The 14214-nt window shown below is 46.6% G+C and overlaps 1 protein-coding gene across 13 annotated transcripts in view; it reads right to left on the reverse strand.

The window, feature by feature from the left end:
• The window catches only part of RTEL1 (regulator of telomere elongation helicase 1), a 114020-nt gene that overhangs the window by 58043 nt on the left and 41763 nt on the right, over nt 1–14214 (reverse strand). For all 13 annotated transcript variants that reach the window (XR_007768558.1, XR_007768559.1, XM_050918253.1 and 10 more), the window contains 3 exons: nt 5024–5064; nt 3766–3851; nt 1898–1975 (listed from right to left, as the gene is read on the reverse strand). Coding sequence is in view for 11 of the 13 variants with exons in the window: in XM_050918253.1 (XP_050774210.1) it covers nt 1898–1975; nt 3766–3851; nt 5024–5064 (205 nt within the window). In the remaining 2 variants the exon portion in view is untranslated. The remainder of the gene's footprint in view (nt 1–1897; nt 1976–3765; nt 3852–5023; nt 5065–14214) is intronic.

The raw sequence follows: 14214 nt of genomic DNA on the forward strand, positions 1-14214 counted from the left end.
TTTACTCTAATCATTGCCAAGAAGAAGAGGCTGGAATTCAGTGGAAGAGAAAAAGGTGGAAGAAGTGTGGGGAATTTCAACAAATTAGGAAAATAGAAGGCTATTCATTTAAAACTTTAATTTTGTTTTCTATAAACCATTTATGATGCAAGCAGCACATGCCAGAACTGCATCAATATCTGTAAGTATGAAGAATCGTATTTTAACAATTTCACTAGATACAGAAAAAAAGTCTGTTCCCACCGAGGCCTAAACAACTAAAACTTAGGTTGATCTAGCCACTTCACTCAGAGCTGTGAAAAATTTCACACCCTGTGTGACGTAGTGAGGTCAACCTAACCCCCACTGTAGACAAAGCTAGACTGATGCAAGATTTTTTCTTTTGACCTAGCTACCATCTTTCAAGGAGGTGGATTTATGACAGTGATGGAAAAGTGTAACAATAATTTAGTCAGGAACCTCTTTTAACATATTACAGGCCAATTGCCTCAGAAGAGGTACAAACTCTACCTAGCAGCTTCTTGGATTACCGACATGTTTTTTCCTCTACATGTTAAGCTGTTGGTATGAAACTTTTCTTATCTTTTTAGCAGAGGAATACTTCTCAAAACCTCTGTAATCTAATCTTGCTTCTAAATTAGGTCACTTCCATCTAATTTTGTAATTGTTTCTTTAACAATTTAAACAGTAAAGAATATTGTACATCATCAGCAAGGTTGTGCATGTAACCAGGAAGTTGTCCTCTCTTTCCTCTCTTGACAAATGGCCAGTCCATGGGTGTAACAGCTGTTTTGTTTTCTATAAACCATTTATGATGCAAGAACTGCCAGAACTGCAAGGAAGCCTCCTCTTCTCTTACAACAACTGAATACCAGTATCTTCCAGCAATGCAGTCCCAAGAAACTCTATTTAAACAAAGTTGTGCCAAGGACAGACGCACACACAGAGCAGTATTTATACTGAAGAGTGGTAGGAGTTTCTCTTCCCTCTGCTAGAGTTCACTGCCTTCTCTATTTAGCTGCTTCTAAACCATCTCTGCTTTGTGTATGTGTGTGTGCACACACGCCCCTTGGAAATGCATCAGATTTTTTTTTTTATATATATTTATATTTTTTTTTAAGATTCCAGTGGAAGGCTACACTTAAGAGCCCCTTTACACCCAAACAAAATGGCTTCCCATCTCACTGGAAATTACTGGGTTTAATACTGGCGTAGAAGAAAATGAATATGCCATAGGTGAGATGTTCCAGTTGAGTTGCTTCTACAAAGGCAGACCCTGATTACAATAATTGAGCCCCTGGGCAAAAGCTAGTGTTGCCCAGCATTCTGAATAAAAAATACACTTCACGGTTACACAGAACATTTTCATAATCAAAAACAAACTGCAACAAGTTGGAGGGAAATGGCCTGCAGAATATCCAAGAGTTGGATTTCCAATGCTGACTGGTGCACTGACAAACTGAGCTAAGCTTTTCTACCCTATCCTTCACCATGGTGTCTAAGCAGGGTGACCAGATAGCAACTGTGAAGAAATGGGAAAGGGGGTGGGGGTAATAGGCACCTATGTAAGAAAAAGTCCCAAAAAACGGGACTCTCCCTTTAAAAATGGGACATCTGGTCACCTTATGTCTAAACATATGGTACTAATATCCAAAGCGCATGCAGATTTCAAACCATGACTATATTAGTGTTCAGTGCACCTCATCAGGAGAATGGAGCATGAAGGAAGGCAGAAAGGAGAAGGGAAGAGCTGTATTTCAAGAGCCCCTACAGCTCTTTTGGTTTTAACCCAACAGCATGCAGTTCTGTAGTCACTGCTGCAAACACATCTTCAGAGAAGTATTTAAGCATAAAAAGAAGAACTTATGAAATGAGACAGACAACACAAATGACCAACCTCTGTGAAGGTTCCTTTATTCCTTGGTTCCACAAACATTGGTTTCACCTCTTCTATTCTTTTAGCAAAGTCATGCTCCTATTAAACAGAGAGCAAATAAGTCAGAAGTACATATGGGAAAGGAAGCCACAGGCGGTGGTAACTACATGCTCCCCACCACCTATTCCTCTCTTGTCAGCCAGTTGGAGGCAGGGGCATGTAGCTACCAATGGCAGGGAAATGAGCTGAGTCCAGGCAGCAGTTCCAACATGGGCAGTTTAGACAGAATGGCCAAGACACTTTCTCCACGCTTTGTGCATCTTTTCAGAAGCCATACCAGCAGTGAGGTAACCTCCTTCCTTCCACTTGTAGACCCTTGGCACACAATATCTGCCTCCTGTATACTTCTCCTGCAATATGTACTGAGAATCTGGTTCCGTGCTCCCCACCACTGCCCAACACTGGTACCTTAGAAGGGGAGCAACAGTTACCTAGGGAAATGTCCTACAATGGCTTCTGCTGGGACACACAACTCACATTAGAAAAACATCCCTGGCTTCAGCCAGAAAAAAAGACAAGGGATGAGAACAGCAGCAACCAAGGAAAAATACAAACTACAATAAATGTATTATAATGAAAAATAAAATAATCATCCAACTGGGAGTTTACTATCAAGGATTTTTTAACTATTTACTATTAACTTTTTTTAAAACAAGCCAGTTAGGAAGTATTACCACCCTTTGGTACATCTGTCTGAGAAAACCACCAAATTGATTGGAATCCAACCAAAACTCAGCTTCAAGTCATCCAGGAGTCATTTCCGTATTAAGGATACCAACGATGAACAAGAGGAAAGCCAGTTAGTGATTTAGTCTAGGATAAGTACTGCAGAAAGCTAAGGGAATAGGGTGACCAGACAGCAAGTGTGAAAAATCAGGATGGTGGTGGGAGGGTAACAGGAGCCTATATAAGAAAAAGCCCCAAATATTGGGACTCATTCCCATCCCCACTCCACAGCCCTCACTCTCACACCCCAATGCTCTGCCCCAGCCCATAGCCCCTCTCACACCCCAAACCCCTCATCCCCAGTTGCGTTGGGTCATGGACATTAACAATTTTCTTCAACTGGGTCACCAGAAAAAAAGTTTGAAAACCACTGGGCTAGAGCATGGCTAGCATGCACAGAATCTTTGGGAATTTAACTGCTAAAATCTAAGTCTCTACTGAGCATGCACAAACTGAGATTTTGCAAAGGCTAATAACTTGGTCAAGTTTGTGTGGCTTTTCACAGAGACACCAAAAGTAAATCCCTGACGCAAAGGCCACCCCAAATTTCAAGTCCCTCTTCCAAAGCATGGGGGCAACAGAACATTTCCAAAAAAAAAAAAAGCTCAGCAGAATTTTTTAACATGGGCAAAACAAAATATTCCGCCTGAGGCAGATATTGGTCATGAAAAATTTCAGCTGAAATGGTTAAAGTTTGGCAAAGTTACTGAAACTGAAAACAGGGTCTTATAACAGGATGTGTTGGGTAACTTTAAGAGCACGTGGTGCTACCAGTCCTACCTCAAATATACATTAATTTGTAGAAACATGCCTAATTAACCAAGCTTCTTTTATTTCTTGCTCTGCTTGTTCCCCAGTTCCCTCATTGTTCAGCATTTGTTGTGTTATGACTTTAAGCTTTTTTTTTTTGCCTAGAGTGCTGTTCACAACCTTATGTACCAATATAGACAATAAATGTAAATGAAAACAGATGCATAAAGTAAGTATTTCGCCAAGTCAGTGCTAGACTGCAGTACTGGGAACTCCAATATAAGCATCTGTGTGTGAAAGTTTGGTCCAAAGTGTGTAACTACAATTCATACACAAAGAAAGAACCAACATACTCTCCAATATTCCAGGCTTTTATCCATGACTGGATACGAAGGGAAGAACACCAGCAGCCCATGTGGTATAATTCGCACAAGATTACCTGCAACAAGAAAGATGGTGCATAACATCACCATTCAGAACACTTCCATTCTGAGGCATTGGTAGGGGATTAGCCTACTTTTTTCAGGGCACGTACTGGTCTCCCTACAATTCCTCTTCATCTTCTTGATGGAAAGGGTGGGAGAGACAAGCGAGTGTTGGAAGAGGACTATCTCATCACCACTATTCTAGCCTGGTTAGCATTCCATTGATACTGACACAACATAGCCACGTACCACATTTGTATACTAGAAGCAAGAGATGGAAAATACCTAATAAATTGTCTTGTCCATCTCCATGCCAGGGTTGAATTGTTTCCTACAAGAAGGTGTGAGTACCAGAGGGAAAATTATTTTTTGTAGTGACTCAGCCATTTCCAGTCTTTATTCAGGCCTACTTTGATGGTGTCAAGTTTGCAAATTAATTCCAGTTCTGCAGTTTCTCACTGAAGTCTGTTTTTGAAGTTTTTTTGTCAAAGAATGACAACATTTAAGTCTGTTATTGAGTGTCCAGGGAGACTGAAGTGCTCTCCTACTGGTTTTTGAATGTTACAATTCTTCATGTCTGATTTGTGTCCATTTATTCTTTTGCACAGAGACTGTCCGGTTTGGCTAATGTGCATGGCAGAGGGACATTGCTGGCACATGATATCAGAATGACAGATGTGCAGGTGAACGAGCCCTTGAGGTGTGGCTGATGTGGTTGGGTCCTATGATGTCCACAAACCTTTTTGTCAACTGCTGGGAAGGGGCCACATCCATTTTGATTGAATTGGCCTTGTAAGCACCACAAAAAGTAATTTTCCCTCTGTTGATATTCCCCCTTTTGTCAACTGTTGGGAAATGGGCTACATCCACCCTAATCGAATTGGCCACTTGGTAAGGCAACTCCCATCTTTTCACGTGCTGTATATTTATACCTGCTTACAACATTTTCCACTCCATGCATCCGATGAAATCGGTTATATCCCACAAAAGCTTATGCCCAAATACATTTGTTAGTCTTTAAGGTGCCACAAGGAGTCCTCACTGTTTTTACTGATACAGACGAACACAGCTACCCTTCTGAAACTTGCTTATATTTGTTTAGAAGTCATTTCCCCCATTCCCTGATCATTTATCAATAACGCAGAGCAGAAGCTTGTTGTCTGAATCTGATTATAACTTCACTTACCTATTGTTTTCCCCAGAGAAGATAGACATTCCACTGAAAACCTACAAAGACGACATTACCAATCAGCATCACCATCATATTTCCTTTTATTAAGTCACTCTTGTTTGGAATAATGTTGCACTGCTAAACCAGCACCCTCTCTCCTTCTCCTGTGCCTTCACGCCTCTCCTCATGGACAAACCTCAAAGACATAGGCATTTCAAGCATTACCGCTAGCAATCATGATGTCCAAGTTTTCTTCACTTATTTCCTCTCACCTTGCTTTGCAGGATGACCCCACAGCCCTCTAGGAAAGAAAGACAGAAGAGGCTCTACCTCCAGATGCTTCCATAACACTATGATTTGCCAGTGTGGATCACGACTAGTACAATACATTACTTATTGCTCCACAAGAGCCAAGCACCTACATAGAAACAGAGGAAGATCCTCCTACAACTAGCTTTTGTACATTGTATGTCAGCAGCATCCAATGTCCCAAACGAGGAGGAATAGTCAAGATGGCAACAAGCAGGCAATCTCTATCAACAGCAAAATTAACAATTTTGAGATGTTAGCAGTGAAGAAAATCAAGGTCCTAACGTATCAGCCTTCAATCAGTGGAAGTACAGATTACCACACACAATAAAGCTCATTATTAACAGTAATAAATTAAGGAACAGAATCCTGTCAGAGAGTAGTCTATGGAAGCTGCCAACATTGTGATTAAAACAACTGATGATGAACTAGGTGTGGTCATGCCATGGGAAAAAAAGATGGGTTTGGTTGCTGTATTACTAGTGACAGCCGAATAAGTCACTGTCCCTAAGCATTTTTCTTTGGCTCAGCACTGCTTGTACAGTAGTATGCTGTCTGTGCTGGTTTCTATGGAAATTCCCCACATTTTGTCTTTATTTTAACCTCCTTGTTTCCTTCTCTTTAGTTCCAGACAGTTTTGCATGCTGTTTTCTTATTAAGCCTGTGGCGGGTGAGGGGGAGTAAAAAAGGATTACTCACTTCTCATAACTGTTGTTCTTCAAGATGTATTTGTTGTTCATGTCCATTCCAATCAGGTGTGTACACGTGCACGATAGCTGGAAGATTTTTCCCTTAGCAGCATCCGGAGAGCTGGCCTGGGCACCCACTGACATCGTGCCTTCGTGGTGTTCAATATAGAGCCCTGCCGACGCGCCACCCCTTCAGTTCCTTCTTGCCGGCTACACCAACAGAGGGGTAGGAGAGGGGTATTGAAATGGACATGAACACCACATCTCAAAGAACAACAGTTACGAGAAGTGAGTGCTCATTCATGTCCATTCCAGTCAGATGACTCCCAAGCCAAGTTCAGGAGATAGGGTCAGAGTTGTCCACTGATTGGAGTACTGCTCTTCTGAAGGCCACATCATCTCCGGCCTGCTGGGTAATCGCATAATGTGCGGCAAAAGGGTTGTCAGAGAAAAACAGCGTTTTAACTTTTTGGCTGGGTGCAGCAAAGTTAGATACTTTGTTATTGTTAGCAATTGCATGGAGGGAGAGAGCTAAACAGGTTTTTTTTTTTTTTTTTTTTTTTTTGTTTTTTTTTTTTAAGACAAACCATTAGGGCAAGCATTTATACCATTTATTACAAACAATAATGTGCAACAGCTGCATTTTGTTTATATATAGGTCATTCTGATTTATTTATTTATTTTTACCAATTTAACTATAGTCTACATTTCATACTTATTTGACTTAAGGTTGCAACAACTTTTTACACAGTTTTCTCCCCCCATCTCACACAATTCTTGCTTCTACAAATTTTGCGTTATTAGGGTTACAGCTTAGCCTGACAATTGCTTACAGAGGGGACTGTTTGCATTGAAATGTCCTTTAAAGTCCTGTCAGTTCTTTTTCTACTTTCACAGGGTGTATGGAGGACCACATTGCTGCTCTGCAGATTTCCTTGGTGGGAACCTGAGCCAGGAACACTGTAGATGAAGCCAGTGCCCTGGTAGAGTGCGCCGTGATTGGAGGTGTGGGAACAGGTCGATCCATGACAAGATGCATTGGGATGAAACCGGCTGACCTTTCATCCTGTCTGCCACTGCTACAAACAACTGGACTGACTTTCTGAATGGTTTCATTTTCTCAGCATAAAAGGCCAGCACCCTGCGGACATCCAGAGAGTGGAGTCTCTGCTCCCTGCTGCTGGAATGAGGTTTAGGGTAGAAAATGGGATGAAAGATGTCCTGGTTGACGTGAAACAGAGACAATCTTCGGGAGGAAAGCAGGGTGAGGCCAGAGCTGAACCTTGTCCTTATAGGACATGGTGTAAGGAGCCTCTGATATCCAGGCCCTGAGCACGGACACCCACCTGGTCGAGGTTATTGCTACCAGGAACGCGACCTTGTAAGAGAGGTAGAGCAGGAAGCAGGTTGCTAAAGGCTCAAAAGGGGGCCCCCATGAGCATAGAAAGGACCAAGTTGAGGTCCCAGGCAGGAACTGGTTGTCGGACACAAGGGTATAATCTATTGAACCCCTTTAGGAATCAGCTGACCATGAGGTTAGCAAATAGTGAGCAGCCCTGCTTGCCTGGATGGAAGGCCAAGATGGCGGCTAAGTGCACCTGTATAGAAGACAACGAGACCCTCTTGCTTCAGATGGAGGAGATCGTCCAGAATGTGTGGCACTGAAGCAAGCATCAGGGGTGACTGGCACTGCACTGACCAGACTTAAAATCTCGTCCACTTGGAAAGGTATGTGGCTCTCGTAGAGGGCTTCCTACTTCCAAGGAGGACCTGTCTAACCTGGTCTGAACAGGAAAGCTCCAACAAATTTAACTATGGAGCTTCCATGCCATAAGATGGAGTGACTGGAGGTTTGGGTGTTGGAGACGTCCATGATCTTGTGTGAGAAGGTCTAGGGAAAGCAGCAAGGAAATCAGGGCTCCCACAGACATGTCTAGGAGGCATGTGTACCAGTGCTGATGGGGCCAGGCTGGTGCTATCAGTATGACATAAGCTTGAACTCTGTGGATCTTGAGCAGCACCTTGTGAATGAGCAGTATCAGTGGTAAGGTGGATAGGAGAGAACCTCCCCAGTGGAGGAGGAATGCATCCACGCTGGAGCCTGGGCTGTGATTCTGAAAGGAGCAGAACTGCTGGCACTTTCTGTTGCGTCACATGGCAAAGAGGTCTACTGGGGAAACCCCCACCTCTGGAAGACTGAAATTGTGATGTCCGGGCACAGGGACTACTCGTGGCTGTGGAAGGAACTGCTGAGGTGGTCCGCCAGCTCATTCTGAACCCCGGGGAGGTATGAGGCCTGCAGGTGAATTGAATGTTCTGCACAGAAGTCCCACAGCATGAAGGCTTCTTGGCACAGGGGAGAGGCACATGCACTCTCCCCACCCCCAGTTGGTTGATACAGAACATTGCTGTTGTATTGTTCGTCATGACTGATACACATTGCCCGGTTAGGTAAGGACAGAATGTCTGACATGCTAGGTGCACCGCTCTCAGTCTTCTGACATTGATGTGGAGACACAGATCTGCTTGTGACCAGAGGCCTTGAGTTCTGCGGTCTCCCAGATGATCTCCCCAGCGCAAGTCTGATGCGTCCGTCACCAACGACAGAGATGGCTGTGAGGCAGCAAAGGGAACCCCTGAGTACACCTGGTGAGCGTCAATCCACCATCGGAGGGAGTCGAGGACTGGGCGAAGCAGGGTCACGATTCTGTCCAAGCTGTCCCAGGCTGGGCAATATACTGATGCGAGCCATGACCAGAGAGGTCGAAGCCTGAGTCTGCATCACGTAGGTAAAGGCTGCCATGTGCCTGAGACGTTTCAGGCAGTTTCTTACTGTAGTGGTGGGGCACTGCATGATACCTCGGATTAAGTCACTGAGGGCCTGAAACCTCACCTGTGGCAGGTATGCTCTGACTTGGGTCAAGTCCAGTACTGCCCCTATGAACTCTATCCTCTGGACAGGAGAGTCTATTTTACTTCATTTAGGAGTAGACCCAGACTCTCGAAGGTGCCTCTGATAAATGTGACCCGAGATTCCAGTTGGTCCTGGAGCGGCCTTTGATCAGCCAGTCGTCTAAGCACGGGAACACCTGTACCTGGTGCCTCCACAAGAACGCGGTGATGGCTGCCATGCATTTGGTGAATACGCAAGGTGCTGCTGACAGGCCGAAAGGGAAGACAGTAAACTGGTAGTGGGTACCACTGACGACAAACCTGAGGTACTTCCTGTGGGGCTGAGTGATTGCAACGTAAAAGTACGTGTCCTTCAAGTCGAGGGTGGCATACCAATCTGCTGGATCTAGTGAGGGGATGATGGAGGCCAAGGAGACCATGCAGATCTTGAGTTTCTTCATGAACCTGTTGAGTTCTCGCAGGTCCAGGATAGGCCTGAGGCCGCCACTGGCATTCAGTATTAGGAAATACTGGGAATAGAAGCCCTCACCCCTGTGCTCCACAGGAACCTCCTCCACTGTCCCAAGCGATAAGAGCAACTGCACCTCCTGGATTTGTAGATGCTTGTGAGAAGATTCCCTGAAGAGGTACAGGAAATGGGGGTGGAAGGGCGGGAAGGAAAAGAATTGAATGGAGTATCCCCTCTCTACCGTGCCGAGCACCCAGAGGTCCAAAGTGATACAGGACTGTGCACGGTAGAAAGGGGATAGTCGGGAGGAAGAGGTAAGGCAGGGTAGATCCAGTTTCTGATTTGGTGCGCTGTTCTCGACCGCACCTTAAAAGGCTGGTTTAGGGTCAGAGGGCAGCCTGAGGATAGGTGTTGCCTCCTCCTGCTAGTCCTATTCCTCCTCTGAGAATCATCCTGTTGGTTCTGCTGATGGAATCTCGGAGGAGGCTATGGTCGTAAGTGTCTCTGCTGTGTGGCAAGAGTGTGCAGACACAAGGACTTAAGGGTAGCTTGTGAGTCTTTCAAGCTGTGCAGCCTCTAGTCTGTCTTTTCAGAAAAAAGCGCCTCACCCTCAAATGGGAGGTCCTGAATAGTTTGATGGACCTCATAAGGGAGCCCCGAGACTTGGAGCCAGGAGCCCCTACTCTTGGCTATCCCAGCTGCCATGACCCTAGTGGCAGCACCAGCATCGTCCAATGCAGCCTGGTGGGAAACCTGGAATATTAGCTTCCCCTCCTCCACCAATGCCAAGAACTCGGTTCGGGAGTCCAACGGGAAGAGTTCCATAAATTTGGCCATCGCTGCTCAGATGTTGAACGAGTACCTGCTGACAATGGCCTGTTGGTTAGAGATACGGGGCAGCAGACCCCCTGTAGAATAGACCTTTCTCCCAACAAGATCTAGACACTTAAGCCTCCCTGTTTTTGGGGGAGGGCCCTTGGAAGCCCTGTCTCTCATGCTGGTTAGCAGCGTCCACAACAAGAGGGTCAGGGGGTTGGTGGGAGGGAGTATAAATGTTCATACCTTCTGGAGGACATGAATAACGCCTCTCATTGCGCTTGGCAGTGGGTGACAAGGAAGCTGGGGTCTGCCATAGAGTCTTGGTGGTGTCTACAATGGTTTTAGTAAGTGGAAGGGCAATAGGGGAAGGTCCTGAGGGTGCGAGGATGTCCACCATGAGATCAGCCTCCTCTACGACTTCCTTGGCCTTAATGCCCAGACCCTGAGCAGCCCTGTGCAGCAACTGCTGCAGCACCCTGTTGTCCTCAAGCGCCAGGGCTACGGCTGTAACCGCCAATGCTTCATCCAGTGACGAAGAGGAGAAAGCTTTTATAATGGGCGGATGCTCCCTGTCATCCACCCCCAGGGCAGCGTTGGTGCTAGTGGTGTGCCAGACGGTGCCAGAGCTGCAGACACCAGACCAAGAGTTGATGCCATCATCAGTACGATGGGAGGAACCGTTGATGGAGCCAATGCCAATCCACTCGCAGGTGCCGATGAAGGCGAAGGGCCCTCCACACCGGGGCCACCAGTGCCTGCATCGTACTCGATGTTGACAATGGTGCCAGCACGGAAGATGGACGCAAGGACGCTGCCGAGGTCAGTGCCAAGGTCGGTGCTGGAGTCGATGATGGTGCCACTCTCAGAGGCGTTGGGGTGTGGGCAGATGCCGAGGGCAGATGCAAAGCTGATGGCAGGACAAAGGTGGCTGAGACCACAGAAGACGTTGCAGAACAGTGACCTTGGATTCCTCCCTGTCCTTGGTGAAAGGCCTAGGAGGTCCAGAAGGGCCACACTGAGGTGGATTCTGCAATTGCAGAGGCCACTTCTGGGGCTCCCTCCTGTCTCTCCCAGACCTTGATCTGTGGCTCCTGCTTCTCCTGGCGCGATAGGAGTCAGACTCTGAGGCCTGGTCTACACTACGTGTTTATACTGATTTTAGCAGAGTTAAACTGATTTAACGCTGCACCCGTCCACACAACAAGGCCCTTTATATCGATATAAAGGGCTCTTTAAACCGGTTTCTGTACTCTTCCCCGACAAGAGGAGTAGCGCTGAAATCGGTATTACCATATCAGATTAAGGTTAGTGTGGCCGCTAATCAACGGTATTGGCCTCCGGGAGGTATCTCACAGTGCACCATTGTGACCGCTCTGGACAGCAATCTGACCTCGGATGCACTGGCCAGGTAGACAGGAAAAGCCCCGCGAACTTTTGAATTTCATTTCCTGTTTGGCCAGCGTGGAGAGCTCGCAAGCACAGGTGACCATGCAGAGCTCATCAGCACAGGTAACAATGCAGTCTCCTGAGAATCGAAAAAGAGCTCCAGCATGGACCGCACGGGAGGTACTGGATCTGATTGCTATATGGGGAGAGGATTCTGTGCTAACAGAACTACATTCCAAAAGATGAAATGAAAAAACATTTGAAAAAATTTCCAAGGCTATGATGGAGAAAGGCCACACCAGGGACTCAGTGCAGTGCAGAGTGAAAGTTAAGGAGCTCAGACAAGCCTACCAGAAAACCAAAGAAGCAAACGGAAGGTCCGGGGCAGGGCCAAAAACATGCCGCTTCTACACTGAGCTGCATGCAATTCTAGGGGGGTCCACCACCACTACCCCACCCCTGTCCGTGGATTCCGAGGTGGAGGTGGTAATCTCAGCCAAGGCTGAGGATTCTGTGGACGGGGAAGATGAGGAGGAGGACGAGGACGAGCTTGCAGAGAGCACACAGCACTCTATTCTCCCCAACAGCCAGGAACTTTTTCTCACCCAGACGGAATTACCCTCCCAGCCCTCCCAAGCCACTAGCCCAGACAATGAAGCCATGGAAGCGACCTCTGGTGAGTGTACCTTTGTAAACATAAAACATGATTTAAAAGCAAGCGTTTTTTAATGATTGATTTGCCCTGAGGACTTGGGATGCATTCGCGGCCAGTACAGTTATTGGAAAAGTTTGTTAACATGTCTGGGGATGAAGCGGAAATCCTCCAGGGACATCTCCATGAAGCTCTCCTGGAGCTCCTCCAAAAGCCTTTGCAGAAGGTTTCTGGGCAAGGCAGCCTTATTCCGTCCACCATGGTAGGACACTTGACCACGCCATGCATATAGCAAGTAATCTGATATCATTGCATGACAAAGCCTAGCTGTGTACGGTCCCGGTGATTGCTGGCATTCAAGCAACATCCGCATGCAAGCTGAATTCTGCTGCCCGGACCTGCGTCTGTGAGATGTCTAACACCAAAGCCGCAGGCACTCAATATTAAGATGCAAAATGCGACCTTGTACTGAAATCACATGTGCTGTGTAAGGTGAATATGTTGTTCACTGTGAAAGAGTATAACCATTGTTCTGTAAAATGTATCTTTTTAAATACTTCTCTCCCTTTTTTACCTCCCTCATGCAGCTGCAAATTTTTCAAGCCTTCCTACTCCATCCCGAAGGCTATCTCAGATAAGGCGGAGGAAAAAAAAGACGCGAGACGAAATGTTCTCGGAAATCATGGAAGTAACCCGCAATTGAAGAGCTCATCTGAATCAGTGGAAGGACGTGGTATCAAATTACAGGAAAGATGCCAGTGAACGTGAGGACAGGAGGGACCAACGTGAGGAGAGGAGAGACGCTCGAGATGAGAAGTGGCAGCAGGAAGATCAGAGGTGTAGGCAGGAAGATCAGCAGTGGCGGGATGCAACGCTGGGGCTGCTGCGTAATCAAACTGACATCCTCCAACGTCTGGTGGAGCTGCAGGAACAGCAGCAGGGTCACAGAGTGCCGCTGCAGCCCCTGTGTAACCACCCTCACCACTCACCATGTTCCATACCTTCCTCACCCAGATGTGTAAGAACGCGTGGGGAAAGGCTTCGTGCACTCGCCCACTCCACCCCTGTGGACAGCCCAACCAAAAGGCTGTCATTACTTTGAAATATTTTTAGTGGCTTTTTCCTTCCCTCCTATCCTCCTCCCAAACCACACCCGGGATACCTTGTCAGTTCTCTCCCTCTTTTTATAATGACTTTTTAATAAAGAATATATGATTTTTAAACGATAGTGACTATTTCCTTAAGTAAGCTGTAATCGAAGGGGGAAGGTGGGTTGCTTACAGGGAATGAGTAAATCGGCTGGGGGGGGGTTCATCAAGGGGAAACAAACACAACAGTCACACCGTACCCTGGCCCATGATGAAACTCATTTTCAAAGCTTCTATGATGCGCACCTCTTCTTGGTGTGCTCTTCTAATCGCCCTGGTGTCTGGCTGTGTGTAATCAGCGGCCAGATGATTTGCCTCAGCCTCCCACCCCGCCATAAAGGTCTCTCCCTTACTCTCACACAGCCAGCAGCAATAACAATGGGGACATTGGTTTGGCTGAGGTCTGAGCGAGTCAGTAATGTGCACCAGCACGCCTTTTAAACGGCCAAATGCACATTCTACCACCATTCTGCACTTGCTCAGCCTGTAGTTGAACAGCTCCTGACTACTGTCCAGGTTGCCCGTATATGGCTTCATAAGCCATGGCATCAAGGGGTAGGCTGGGTCACCCAGGATAACTACAGGCATTTCAACATCCTCAACTGTTATTTTCTGGTCTGGGAAGTAATTCCCTTGCTGCAGCCGTTTAAACAGAGTAGTGTTCCTGAAGATGCGAGCGTCATGAACCCTTTCTGGCCATCCCACGTGGATGTTGGTGAAACGTCCCTTGTGCTCCACCAGTGCTTGCAGCACCATTGAAAAGTACCCCTTGCAGTTTACGTACTGGGTGCCCTGGTGCTCCGGTGCCAAGATAGGGATATGGGTTCCATCTATCGCATCCC

The sequence above is a fragment of the Gopherus flavomarginatus genome, chromosome 11 (genome assembly GCF_025201925.1).
Source record: "Gopherus flavomarginatus isolate rGopFla2 chromosome 11, rGopFla2.mat.asm, whole genome shotgun sequence".
NCBI lineage: Eukaryota > Metazoa > Chordata > Testudines > Testudinidae > Gopherus > Gopherus flavomarginatus.